Below are 14,278 nucleotides of genomic sequence, written 5' to 3'. Positions count from 1 at the left end.
ATAAATCTCTCTACTGGGTACTCTCTGAGTAGGCAGGATGCAATCTTTAAAACACTGGATATATTTTCTTATCCTGATATAAACAGACCACCTCTAAATAAATGAAACCTTCCATGTGTAAAACAACTGGGAAAACTTGAACATGGACAATATTAAAGAATTATTATCACTATATTTGAGTTCATAAGTAGTTATGGTATATGGTTATGTTTTCAAGGAGTCTTTTCTTTATTAATAAATATAATCATCACAGCAATAAAAAATGAACTGATTTCTGCAGTTGTATGAATGAATCTCACAAACATTGAGTGAGAAAAGCCAAAAGAATACATTCCATACATATCTATTTATATGAAAGCAAAACTGGTCTCTAAAGAGCCTTACCATTTAAAAGTATTGAAATATTTACAGGTGAAACAATATAATGCCTAGGATTTGCTTCAAAACACCCCAGTGTGAAAGGAAGGAGGAGGTGGAGTGATGGATGACACATGAATTAGCATAGTCACTGAAGCCGGATGTTGGGCACATGGGGGTTCACCATAGTATCATCTCTACTTTTGCACTTGTGAAAATTTCCACAATAAAATGTTTTTAACAAAAATAAACATTTCATCAAACACCTCCATATTTGAGAACCCTGCTAAGATACTTAAGTTGTGGGTAGAAATGTAACAGTTGTTATGTCCTTGCTAAGCAGGGACAGTAAGTGAACTCAAGAATTAGGGGTCTCTCGGCGCCTCTACTTAATAATCGGCATACCTAAGCAAAAGCTGCAGAATAAAAATACGGCTGAGCCTGGACTTCAGTGAAATGTGGGAGGCACGGGTATGAGCACATATTTTCATTTGCTTCACTAACGATGCTCATGGAGATAGAATGCCTAAAGGCAAGTGAAATGATCCCTGGTTTACTCGACCGACCCATGCTCGCTGGAGACGCAGGGCCCCAGATCCTCCGGCCTTTGCACTTATCCACTGCAGTGGCTAAATGCAAACCCGCACCCATGCTTTTGCTCCCTGAGGACAGGTGCAGTGACCATTCGCACAGCCTCGAATCCTGCCAGGGGCCCTGTCAGGTCCCCAGGATGATGCAGAGCCAACCGGCATTTGAGGAGTCCACGACACCAATGCCTCACCCACGCACAGCCCCTGCAGCCGCTGCCTATTCCCTCATCCCCTTTCATTTATCCATCCCTCCCATCCGGCAGACACGCGAGGACCCCACTCTACGCCAGGAGGACGCAACCAGGCCTGGGCAGTCGGCGTGGTAAGGGTGGCTCGGGGGAGGAAAATAGCTCACCCTGCTGCCCGTCCCAGGTAGACGGCTGAGGGCTTCATAACAAACAGCAGATTACCAAGAGAAAAGCACACAAATTTACTGTTAGTTTTATGTGACACGGCAGCCTTCGTGAGGAAAGGAGACCGCAGACACAGCTAACCCTGAGTACCGCGTGCTAGGCTTGATGGAGAGTAGTGGAGAGATACGACAGGCCAAAAAACATGATCACATGATGGCCAACCTGGGGGGAACTCAGCGAGGCCTGTCTGTGCAGGTTTTCTGTGTCCCTGTGCCTTCCAGCTAAGGCTGCTCCCTCCCCCCACCTACAGGGAGGCCACCTCTCGCATGAGGCTCCGTGACCTCTTCAGGGCAGAACAGTGAAGGGAAGGTCACAGTGACTTTTCTGCTTCTGCAGTTTTCTCAAATTCCTTCACTTTAAAATATTTTGGGGTCGTGTGTCCTGGACCCCATCACAGAGAGAGAGAACCAGAAAAGACTTCCCGGAGGAGGCAGCACCTAAGCAGCCTCCCGACGGTTCGGCGGGACCCAGGCAAAGCAGCCGGGAGCGCGCTCCACAGAGAGCAGCAGGCACAGGGGTGAGAGAGTGGCACGTCCGGAGAGTGGGCCGACTTTGGCAAGATCCCCGAGTCAGGGAGGGCGGGCTGGAGACACACAGGGCTGGGCCCACAATGCCCCTGAGGCACAAACTTTGTCCTTGGGACAAAAGGAGCCACAAAAGGGTATTTGAGCAAGTGAAATGATCCAGTTTTTATTTCAAAATAAGCACATTGGCTGCACTGCTAGGATGGGACAGACAGTTAAGATTCAGAGAGGTAGAAGAGCCAGTTAAGGGTGTGTGGCGAAGCCAAGCATGGTGGCATGACCCTGTGTGGTCACAGCTCCTCAAGAGGCTGAGGCAGGAGGCTCGCTTGAGTCCAGGAGTTCAAGGCCAGCCTGGCCAACATAGTGAGACCCCGACTCTAAGGGACACCAGGGGAAAGATGGTGTCAGGGCACTGGGCCTGGGGGGAAGTGCACAGATTCAGGTGCAGTGTGCTGAAAGGACGCTAGCAAATGCCAAGTTGTACAAAAGTGCAAAGCTGAAGTTCGAGATCATGAGAGGATGTTTCTGCTTGGCCACAAGTGACTCCAGAGAGGGGAGCTATTGGTGAAGGAAGGGGTCATGCTACAGCGACATGGGAGGAGTCCGCATTGTCTTGGCGTTTCAGAAGACAACCTGGGTCCCTGTCAGATGCAATCCCACCTGGGAGGAGAGAGCAGACAGCCTCTTAAGGGCCCTTCCAGCCCCTGCAGGTTTACATTTATGAAGCTGTATCAGAACATTCTGCGGCAAGAGCGACAGAAGACAGATGAGCAAAAAGAGCAAAGCAGAACTGGTTTAGAGTCAGGCAGTAAGTCGCCCACCCAGAACAGTGGTGCCACCAGCAAGCGGCGAAGGCATTGTGCTGGGCAGTGGAAACGGGCCACAGAGCTGCCCCCCAGGCCAGGCTGGGGGTGATGAGCAAAAGGAATGGTCAAGATGTCCCTAGGGTACCTCTTCTAGGCAGCACAAAGAGGAGTTTATTTTCAATAGGGGCAGAAGCAAAGATAAAAAGGCTTGAAATTGAAATGCAAACAGGAGAGCCCTGCCAGACCAAGCTGTGTCTTTCAACCCGCTTCTGAGAAAAAAAGAGGCCGCCACAGAAGCAACAGGCCACCCCAAGGGGGGTGCGTGCAGGGCAGGGTCCGGTCACCTCCTGGGACAAACAGGAAGGATCTCATGTGAGAACCACTGCCTAGAGCAGCAGGCCAGGCCAGGGACCCCGCCACCAAAGGGTCCTCGGGGTGCTCATGGCATTCCTGGGCGCGCACCAACATTTCCGAAGGCCTTTTGAAAGCGGCGTTACTCGAGATAGCCAAGGTACAGAAATGATGTAAGTGTCCACTGACAGATGACTAACTCGATAAAGAAAAATGTGATATACATGCACAATGGAATATTAGCCAGCCATTAAGAAAAAGAAGTCTTGCCATTTGTGACAGCATGGATGAAGGTGGAGGACATCATGCTGAGGGAAATAAACCAGGCATGGAAAGCAGATACCATGTGATCTCATTTATGTGTAGAATCCGAACAAGTCAAACCCACAGAAACAGAGAGGAAAAGAGTGGTTACCAGTAGGTGGGGGAGGAAGGTGGAAAGAGAATGGGAACATGCTGGTCAGAGGGTAAAACTTTCAGTTGTGAGATGCGTAAGTTCTGGGGAATCTAATGTATCATACAGCCCAGTGGTAGTAGTTAATAGTAATAATATTGTATTGTATTCTTGAGATTTTTCCTTTTTTTTGAGACAGCATCTCACTCTGTTGCCTAGGCTAGAGTGCCATGGCATCAGCCTAGCTCACAGCAACCTCAAACGCCTGGGGCTCAAGCGATCCTCCAGCCTCAGCCTCCCGAGTAGCTGGGACTACAGGCATGCGCCACCATGCCCGGCTAATTTATTTTTTTTAATTTTATAGAAATGGGATCTTGCTATGTTGCTCAGGGTGGTCTCAAACTCCTGGCCCCAAGTGATCCTCCTGCCTGGGCCTCCCAAAGTGCTGGGATTACAGGCTTGAGCCACTGCTCCCAGCCTTGGGATTTGCTAAGAACACAAAGTTTCCTCACACCACACACAAGCACACCAAATGGTAACTGCGTGAGGTGATGGATGTGTTCATTAGTTTGATTGTGGTGATGATCGTTTCACAACATATCTATCAAATCATCAGGTTGTACACCTTGAATAAATACAATTTTTTATTTGTCAATTATGTCTAAATAAAGCTGCAGGTGGGAGAGTGACACATTGACCTCTGACCACCAATAAGGCTGGACAACCCAAGGCGTAAGCATCGGGAACGCCTACGTGCACGTGGTAACGCTGCTTATCACACCCCGATAACAGAAAGCAGAGGGACGATTTAGTCATCTTCATAACACAGTTTGGAAGACAAAAGGCTTTCAAAGAGAAAGAATAAAGCAATAACAACCCACAGGCCCAGGATGACACCAATTGGGAACCACGAGCCTAAAGGACACAGGTCACCATTCCTGGCATCCTTGGTGTTTCTGGGTCCCTGACCTGCCTTCTCCAGACCAATTTCTTAAAACTGACCTGTTCTCTTTACGTCACATCCGGTAAGTCACTCCACCTCCCTAACGCACCAGGCTGCTTCAGCTACAAAGTAAGACAGGGACGCTCAGTGACCTCACCCCGCGCCCCGCTGTTTCTCCTACGATCCTCAAACGCCCTGTGGCTTGTCGGGAGTGTCACATGAGGACACTCGGCATCCTGTCCCGCGTCCCTGCAGCTGCCGCGGAATGGCGTGGGAGCTCGCGTGGGCGAGGAGAGCGTGCAAGCCGTCTCACGGAAGCTACCTCCTCCTCCTCGGCAACGGGCGTGCACACGGTCTGTGCCGGCTCTCCCACCTCGCAGCTTCAACCGCTGTCGCCCTCGGCCACTGCTCCCCACCGCTGCCCCCACCCTGCGCACGCCCCGCTCATCTTCTCTCATGTCACCTACCACTTTGTCCCTGAACATTCCAGTACAAATTTCTAAAAGATGACTCGTTTTTATAAATATGACCATAACATCATTATCACACCTAAAAAGGTGAATGACAATTTATTCTATTTCCTCATTCATGTCCCCAAGCAGCAGGCACACAGTTTTCTGGGGCTCAGCACAAGCCCTTCTCGTTGGGAACACGAGGCTCGAGGGGCTGTGGGCGTCTAGGATGGGCAGACACTAGCTCAGGAGCTCTGATTTTCTCCACACAGTGACGACCAATGACCCAGATTTCCACACTCTGAACACACTCGTGATGAGCACAGAAAGGTCGAGTTTAGCATTTTTGGCTTCATGTTGGGGGAGGGAAGATGGGACAACAATAACGATGACATTATTAGTGGCTAACATGGAACCACTGTGCCAGGCACGCCATAGACCTCATCTTATGCAGTCCTCCCCACAGCCCAGGGAGGAAATGTCCTTCTTCCAGACACAAGGAAGCTAAGCTCACCAAAACCCACCGGCTTGGGCGAGATGTCACTGAATGTCGGGGCACGGGGCTGCTGCCCACCCGTCGGCCTGCAGAGACCCATCCTCCCCTGCTGCCGTGCCCCACGCTGGGGTCTGGGAGAGAGGGTGACGCTGTCCCCAGCATCCCCTCCCCCCAAAGCCTCCCCCTAGTGCAGCCCAGCTGTCCTGGCAGCTCTGGCCTCCGTGCCACGGTCCCCAAAGCAGTAGGGGAGCCTCCACGTGTGTGCACCTCCGGGGAACATGGGGGATCCCTGTGCACCCTGAGAAGGTGGCTCTCACCAAACTGGCCATCCAGTTTCACATATAACTCGATGACGCCGTAGGCGATGGTGGTAGCGGCTGGGATCTCCAGCACCACGTTGGTGTCCTTGACGAGGTTGCCATCCTCCGTCGCTGACACCTGTGGGCGAGAGCACACGATGCCTCCTATGCATTCAGGCCTCCCTGGCCTCCCCCACGTCTGGTCTCATGCCCTGTGCTCAAGAGAGGCTGAGAAAACGCCCCAGCCCCGAGTAGGAAGTCAGGTGAGAGCTCAGAGCTGTGGGCACCACAGGAGAGAGCACCAGGCCCAGGGAAGGCACCTCACAATGTCCCCAAGTCCTGGATCCAGTGACTGAAGCTAGGTTACCCCAAGTGTTTCAGCTACACAAGCCAATAAATTCCTGCTCACTTAAACCAATCCGAGCTGGATTTCTGTTAACTCACTACAGAAAGAGTCCTGACGAATGAAGACACCCTCCAAGAGCCCCCTGACCCAGGTCACCAGGGCTGCCGTGGCCTTGCTCCCAGGGCCCCTGGACATGCACCTGCACGGTCTTGGTGTGGATGCCCACCATGCCACCACACTTCTCCTCCACCTGCACGTGCTCGGAGATGGCACACTTCTGCGTCGTCATGATCTTCTGCACCACGATGCACAAGACCTCGTTCCTCCTCTCCAGCACCTGCTGCAGAATGGGGTTTTTCAGATTGATCGTTCTGAAAGAGAAAAAATGGCTGTGAGTGGTCCCGTGCCTGATGATGCGGAGCGAATTTCCTCCTGTTGCACAGCGGGAGGCTGGGGAGCAAACAGGTGACAACAGCTTAACTTCCTGGTGACAAAAGAGGGGGCAGGTCACCTGGAAAGGCATAAACCACAGTTCCAAGGCCAGGGAAACAGGCTGGACTCCAGAGGGAACAGGGGCTCTCAGTCAAACAGCAGCTTGTCAAGGAAGAAGAAATGAAACCAGCCAGCAGGGGAACTGCAATCCACCTGCCTGGGACTCTGGGAACTCCACTTTTCGTTATTCAATCAGAGCTGAAGGATGTCAGACGCCACAGCCGTGGGCCAGGGAATAAGGGTTATAATGGCGGGAACGGTGGCCACATGCTTCTCACACAGGAGAAAGGAACAGACTTAAAGTACAAGTATCAAGGAGGAAATTAGATTTGAACTAAAAAGGAATGTCTTAACCTTTAATCCCTTAGAAGGGGCTTTACCGCATTTTACATATGGAGAAACTGAGGCCAGTTAGGCATGACCTGCCCAGGGTCACTTGGCAGAGACATGGGCCCCCACCCGGCCCCTTGAAATTCTGTAGAATTTCAAGAACAGACTAAATTTGTATCTAACAGGAGATGATTTCATGCTTAGAAGCAAATGATGAATGAAAAGATGCCCTGTCTGGAGATCTCATTCAACACTATGATTCTACGAAATGGACAGGAAAAGAGCCAAATTAGAGTTGGTAGCAGCACAATGAGAGTTACTGTGTCCATCCTGGTCTTTTTAAACAGCCAGATGTCAGTCACCTTGAAGAGCTCAGCTCCTGCCACCACGCAGTGCTGGCTTGCCAACTTTGGGCACACTCAGATTCTCCGGGTTTCAGAAAGTAGCCCCAGACTGGAGTGAGTAGCTGGAAGAGCTGCTATCATCTCAATGTGATAGCCTGCCCAGGGTGGAAACAACTCGAGTGTCCATCAGCAAACGGAGAAACAAAATGTGGTGTATTCGTATATATTACATTCCACGAAAAGAAATGAAGTTCAGATACATGCTACAGCATGGATGAGTCTTCAGGACATTATGCTAAGTGACTAAGGCCAGGCCAAATACTGTACGATTCCACTTATGTGAGACATGTAGAATAGGCACGTTCATAGTGACAGCAAGTAGACTGGAGGTTACCAGGGGCTGGGAGGTCAGGGAGCAAGTGCTTGATGGCTTCAGAGTCCCTGTTTGGGGTGGTGAAGAAATTCTAGAAACGGGGAGGGGTGATGAAGAATTCTAGAAACGGGGAGTGGTGATGGCTGCCCCACAGTGTGACTATACTTAGCGCCACTGAATTATACACTTAAAAATTGTTAAAATAGCAAATGTTATGTTATAGACAGTTTACCACAATTAAAAAAAAAAAGACATATGAAAAACTGATTCAATCATAGTACTTGTCCAGGAAATACAAATTATGAAAGTGTTTCACATGTAATAAAAACATATTGATAACAACCACAAAGCTGCCCTCGGACTCCACTTCCAGGAAGGAACATAGGACAGAGCGCTTAGAGCCCGCCCCGCTGGGCTTCAAACCCCAGCCCTGCCCTCTCGCTGGGGACCTGGAGTGAACGGCTTCACCTCTGCACCCAGGTTTGCTCATCGATAAACTGACGGTGCCGATGCCCTTCTCACGGGGTTGCGTTGGGGTTTGGCAGTGAGCAGCTGGCACGTGCCCAGCAGAGTTAAAAGCCACGGCGACTCTGGCTGGCTCCAGCCACCCTCACATGTTCCTCTATGAAGCCCAGAGAAAAATGCCTCAATGTGTGCACTTCACGAGCTATTTAATTGGGTCAGAGGTACTTTTTCACATCACTGCCTTGTTAAAAGCCTTCCGTGGCTGCACCCCACATCAACTCCTCACCCACGCTGTGAGGCCTACGTGATCCGGCCCCTACTCCCTGTCGACCTCACCCTTCCAGCCTTCTCTCTCGTGCCTTAGACTCACCAAGTGCATGCTCACCCCAAGGCCTCAGCTCCATGTCCCCGACCACATCTCATTGACGTGTTGTCACCTCCTGGGAGGTGTCCCCTGCACTGCCATCGCGCTATCACATCCTAAAGCCACTTCTCTGGAGAGCACATCTCCATGTGATAATTTTCTAGCTCATTCCTTTATTTGTTCACTCCCTGCCTCCTCCATCTAGAACATAAATTCCACAGAGGTGGGGACCGTGCCGTCTCGTCTACTGCACATCTCAGGGCCAAGATCAGTACCTAGTGCACAGGAAGGGCTCAGTAAATATTATGGGAATAAATGAATAAATAAAACTTGTGGGTGTTTTCCTCTATTTGCTTTAATCAATGTGCAAATGCGTATGTGCGCGTGTGTGTGAAAGAGAGAAAACACATGGAAGATGGAGGACTAGCAGGTTGGTTTAAAGAATATATAGATGTGAATCTTCCGAAGGGGTTGTGTTCTGGTCTCCTACAGGCAGAAACTTTAAAGATAAAAGCCATTGTATCCACCAGTCGGAACATGCATGCAAATATTCCCTAATGGTCTCTTCCTTCTGTTGTACAAAACCCTATCTTGTAGCAGATTCTTGAAAATCTACACCCTCAATTACAGTTAAGGTATTGGCTCATCCCCACTTGGATGCCACGTCAGAGGCAGTGGTATCCTGCCTGGTGACAACCTCATAACTGATGGCAGAGGGACACTGAAGGTGCCTTCAGGAGTCCGATGTGACTCTACCAGACTGGAAATCACTGCACAGCTACGTGCCTTCAATAGACTCCCTGAGACGCTTGACGCTGCTCTCAGCTAACATGAAATTGTCTGAAAAGCAAAAGCTTAGCCCAGACCACCCAAGACTCCATTGCCTAAAATGCCCACCTCCCTCCAGGAACCCCCCCAGCCACCCCAGGCACACCAAAAGAGAGGGGAGCAGTCTGTGGCAGGCATGAAACTTCCTTCTGCATCTGATGGCAGGACAGTCCCGGGGTGCTTGCTGGGTCCAGCCGAGCTCCTTCAAAGCATCGGTCCCCTCAGAAGGTCCCTGAGGGCAGCCCCACCAGGGACAGGGCCCATGTTTGAGGCTAAGATTTAGGTGACTGGGGAGGACAGAGTCACAGGGCTGTGAGGACGGCAGGCGGCATCCACCCGGCAGCAACCTCAGCGGCTGTGAAGAGACCCAGACGCTTCCACCCAAGTCGCTGGGATTCCGATTGCCAGAACAGTGCTGCCACCTTTTGGAAACTGAACGCTGGACAAATCTAATCACCTCCAGTCAGGGGAGATCGCATGGGGAAGAGGGGGAAGCCACTCACCAGGGAAAACGGATTGTCGCTTTGACTCTTTGTAAAGCAGTCTCCAAAGGGAATTCCTCCTCACCTCCTGCCCTAGTCACCTCTGCCGGGCCCCACGTAGGCCGGGGGGAACAGGTGCTGCCCTGGGAACAGTGTCCCCAGGTGCACACCCAGAGCAGCCCAAGAGAGCCAGGCCCTGGCCCCGCTCAGAGCAGGAATCACGAGACAGGGCTCTCTGGGCCCACCGAGTGAGGAAACCAGCCACATATCGATGTAATTTGTTTACATTATAACCTTACACATTTTCCTATATACGTTTGTGGAGATCCATGGGTTTTCAGACTGCTAATGGGGTTCAAGAAACAAACACACTTAAAACCCTGGATTAGTGGTTTCAGAAATGAGGAGAAAGGAGGCTCAAAGAGGCTGCCAGCAGTTACCAAAGTCACACAGCTAAGAAGCCCATCTAGGTCTTGCACAAAAGCCCACAGCTGCTGTCTCCCTCCTCTGGGTGACAGTACCCTCGGCTGCAGTAGGAACGTGGCCTGGGTCTCTATTCACTCCCACATTGCTTTGCCCACTCTATACGCCCACACCCCGCCTGCCTAACCAGACCAGTGGTCGGCGGGTGGGAGAGAGGGTTACATCCAGATCTTCTGGAATTCCTTCTCAGAACATCCACGCCTGCCTGTGCTCCCTAACCCTGGCCCCACCCTCGATGGCAGCAGCCAGTGCCTTCAGACAGCCATTCCCTGGCTGTCCTGACCGGCTTCCTCTCTCCTGGCCTGGTAAGGGCCACTGAAGGACACGGGCAGAATGGCTTTAGAAAGAGACACAGGAAACAGTTGGCAGTGGCTGCCTCTTGGGTGGGGAACTAGATGGCTGGGAGTTCATTTTCACCTTTTTTCTTTTGGCCTTTTGACATTGAAACCATGTAAATAGATTACCTATTCAAAACATATATAAAAAAAAAAAGCAAAGACTTTCTGCACAGACTATAAGCTCGAGGACAACAGCGTTTGCCCTTTTTACTGGTGCCCAGCCCTGTGCTACCCACACACTTGGGGGGGGGGATGTGAATAATTTATCTAATAAAGCCTTAAAGGCAGGGTTGAAATGACACCCTGTCCCCTAGCCCAGCCAGGGGTCAGTGCAAACACACAGGAGCAACGGGGCAGGAGCACTCCCTGCCAGAAAATGAGCAACCAGGTGATCTCCATCCACTTCCTACATATTTCTGAGAGCAGCCTCCAACAGCGAGGTGCCTTGCTCCTCCTGGGGGACAGCAACAGGAAGGCAGGAACAGGAGACCACCAAGACAGAGGCATAACATCGTCAAAGACAAAGGGCCAGATCCAAAGGAGCAGGTGTGGAGGGGGACGGAAGGGAGGAGACCTCCCTGTCCTCCCTCACTGGACCTGCCGGCCCCACCGCCAGCCCCTCTGTGAGCTCCTCCTCCCGCCCCGTGTACCTGGCAGGCCTGTGCACCACCAACACCTGTGTCGGGCCCAAGCTTGCTCTCCTCCTAGCTGGGTTCCCACCGCCAGTCCCCAAGGCTCAGTCTCCATGTCTGTAAACCGTGACCTTGCTCCGAGGGTTACGGTGAGCAAAATCTTGCACAACGTGGCCCACACTCTACCCAGCACGAGGCAGCTGCTCCGTAAATGTTTCCTTCCTTCCACCATTGGCAGAGAAGCCAAGGCCAGATCCCTCTCAGGCTGCTGAAAGCCACGGCCACAGCCTTCAGGATGCTCCACGAGGTGAGCCCTCGGCCGGGAGTGAGCGCTGAGAGCGACGAGGAAAATGGCTACGTGGATTCAGGACGGAGCTGCTGGGAGGCAGCAGGCAATGACAGAGGGCGGGAGGACGCGTGGCCCAGAGCCGGCAGGGCTGCTGGGGGCCAGGCCGTGGGCCAGAGCCGCCCAGCGGGAAGGGAGGCTGCTGAGACAGCCATCAGCTCCCCAGGCCAGCCCTAATGAAGCTGCCTGCTCTCCCAGGCTGAAGCTTTAATGCCCATTTTCTCTACTTCTAAGGCTTTCAAAAGCCAAACTGCAAACACACAGGAAAGAAATCCAGAGGAGACTTTGAAAACTCTGACGCTATCCAAAAGGAGGGAGGCAGCTTTCTTCCCCAAAGCACAAGGACGGGAGGACGTGCTTTCCCACACAGACCCCTCACCCGCACAAACGTCAACTCCTGCGACGCTCCAGGCACCGGGCCAGACGCTTGCTCCTCAGGGAACGAGACCAAGGCTGCCACAGTTGGCACGGTCCTCTTCTGTACTAACCCTTGACAGTAACACGTCCTTAAGGAAGAGTTTCCAGTGGAGTTCCAATAAGGCTCTCCAAGAACCAGAAGCCAACACGACAGAGTAGGAGCTTTTGTTGTGTCTGCTATCGAGAAATGACAAAACTAGCAGAGACCCAGGGCATTATGTGGCTCTGCGGTGGAAAGTCGGCTTTGCCCCGAGTACCACCTCTGCTCAACCCGCACGACTGCTGCCCAGCGGTCGGGGAAGGATTCTGAGACTGAGGCTGGGCTGGGGGCAGGAAAAAACGCACGAAAGCCGCAATTAATTGGTGGCGCCGGCACAGGCACGGGAGGGGGCTGGCCCGGATCTAATCCAACATCTCTGCTCATTAATGAGGAGCACCCTGAGAGGTTCCAGACGCACCTGAACCACATGGCACATTGGTGGCAGAGCCCAAATCAGGACACACGCCTTCTGATCGGAGGCCAGCACTTTTCCCGCTACGCTGTTCTATAATAAACGCCAACAACGAGAGGCAGAAGGGACAAATGCATTCTGAAGAAACAGTGCAATACTGTCAGCAGTGGTGTCAGTAGGTCCCCAGGAACAGAGATGGGAACACTAAAAGGAGCCAGAAGAAGGTAGCCGGCCTGCCATTGCAAGGATACTAAGCAAGAATTACCCACAGAAATAGAAACATATATTGACCATTAAGGCTTCAGTAATTCAGGTATTTCTCCCAAAGAGTTCTGATTTATTGGCTAAAGCTGCAGTCGAAAGAGAAAGAAGCGCATGTGTGTTCACAGCCCAGCTGTAGAGTAGAATCAGGTCCACAGACGCTGCCCGTAAACTTGAGGGCTTGCCCTTCTGACACTTCGACAAGTGGAAAGTCTCCTCTTATGATAACCAACCTCCTCCAGTCCACAGAGGTGGCAAAGCATCCACACAAGCCCGTGATTAGTGCTTAATTTTGGCAATTGCCCCCTAAAATCCTGAATAGAGATGCTGTTGCCAGGAGGAGAAGGAGGAGGGGAGGAGGAGGGGAGGCGGAGGGGGAAGAGGAGGGGGAGGAGGAGGGGAGGAGGAGAGGAGGGGGAGGGGGAGGGAAGGGGAGGGGGAGGAGGACTAGAGGGAGGAGAGGAGGGAAGGGAAGGGCGGAGAGGGAGAGGAGAGGGGGGAGGGGAGAGGGGAGAGGAGAGGGGGGAGGGGAGAGGGGGGAGGGGAGAGGGGGGAGGAGGAGGGGGAGGAGGAGGGGGGAGGAGGAGGGGGAAGGAGGAGCCCTCAGGCCACCTCTGTGCTGCTCCCAGGGGGCTGCCCTGAGCAACTGCGCTTGGAGGCTCCAAGCCCATCACACTGGGAGTGGGGTGCCTCTCGCTGCCCTCCCCAGTCTGGTTAAGGGCCTTGGGGTGGAGGTAGCCCTGCCGACAAGTGTTGATTTGTCTCTCAGCAAACCCTGTAGCTCCAGGTTCTTATCAGGTATTGGGGTCGTTGAGACCTAAGGAAAAGTCTGTTGGGGGTTCCCAGGTTTTACTCAGTCTAAAAAGACACACAAAGAAGAGACCGCTTTTCTGCCTCTGGCCTTTGTTGTCTGCAATGTGGCTGCCATTTAGGGACAGAGAGAACCTGGGCTGCCAGGACGAACGATGGGTGGGGGCTGTCAGGGTCTGGGGAGCCACTGCACGTTAGTTCATTTGGTTAACTAGGACTCGCCCTGCCTTGGTTGTTTCCTTATGTGAGATAATAACAAATGCTCTTTGCAACTAGACACGCTAACTGGCACAGGAAGCTACTGTCACCCTTATTTCACAGAAGGACAAGCAGCACAGAGAACTCACAAGCCAAGGGCGAAAAGGCACACGGCTGGCAAGGGGCAGGACGAGGACCTGCTCAGCAACATCCCCGGAAGCTCTCTCTTCCCTCTCCCTCCTGGGCCTCCAGGGCCCTGCATACAGGAGGTACTTAATGTGTGGTTGACTGTTAATGAACAAGCAGCCTTATCTGCTCAAGTTTCCCAGCGACAGGCAGAGGATCCTCTTGGAAACCGAAGAAGCCATCACTGGGTCCTCAGTGCCAACCGGCTGTCCCCATTCCAACCACAACAGAAACTTCCCCCACACCAGAGATGCTCAACTGGAGCAGGGGCCGGGAAACCTCTAGAAACTTCCAACAACTGTGCCCCGGGGTGGCTTCCACTTCCAAATAGTGAGAAAAGCCCTCCTCGCTTTCTCTCGTTTGCTGTGACGAAGATGACTTCAGGATTGAAAACTGCTGTGGCATAAAGCTAACTGCACATCATTACCAGAGCCACCAGGCCAGCCCCACACTGCGACTGCTCTACCTCTGTCCACATGATGGTCTCTACCTCCTCATCCACTCAC

At 52.3% G+C, this 14,278-nt stretch overlaps 1 protein-coding gene across 4 annotated transcripts in view; it reads right to left on the bottom strand.

Moving 5' to 3' along the window:
- Positions 1 to 14,278, bottom strand: part of GSDME (gasdermin E) — a 46,238-nt gene that overhangs the window by 10,632 nt on the left and 21,328 nt on the right. For all 4 annotated transcript variants that reach the window (XM_076006368.1, XM_076006369.1, XM_012773329.3 and 1 more), the window contains 2 exons: positions 6,171 to 6,342; positions 5,644 to 5,764 (listed from right to left, as the gene is read on the bottom strand). In XM_076006368.1, coding sequence (XP_075862483.1) covers positions 5,644 to 5,764; positions 6,171 to 6,342 — 293 coding nt within the window. The remainder of the gene's footprint in view (positions 1 to 5,643; positions 5,765 to 6,170; positions 6,343 to 14,278) is intronic.

Source organism: Microcebus murinus, chromosome 9 (assembly GCF_040939455.1).
Source record: "Microcebus murinus isolate Inina chromosome 9, M.murinus_Inina_mat1.0, whole genome shotgun sequence".
Taxonomy (NCBI): domain Eukaryota; kingdom Metazoa; phylum Chordata; class Mammalia; order Primates; family Cheirogaleidae; genus Microcebus; species Microcebus murinus.
Note: the sequence above shows the minus strand (reverse complement) of the source record. Positions and strands in the feature narration are given on the sequence as shown.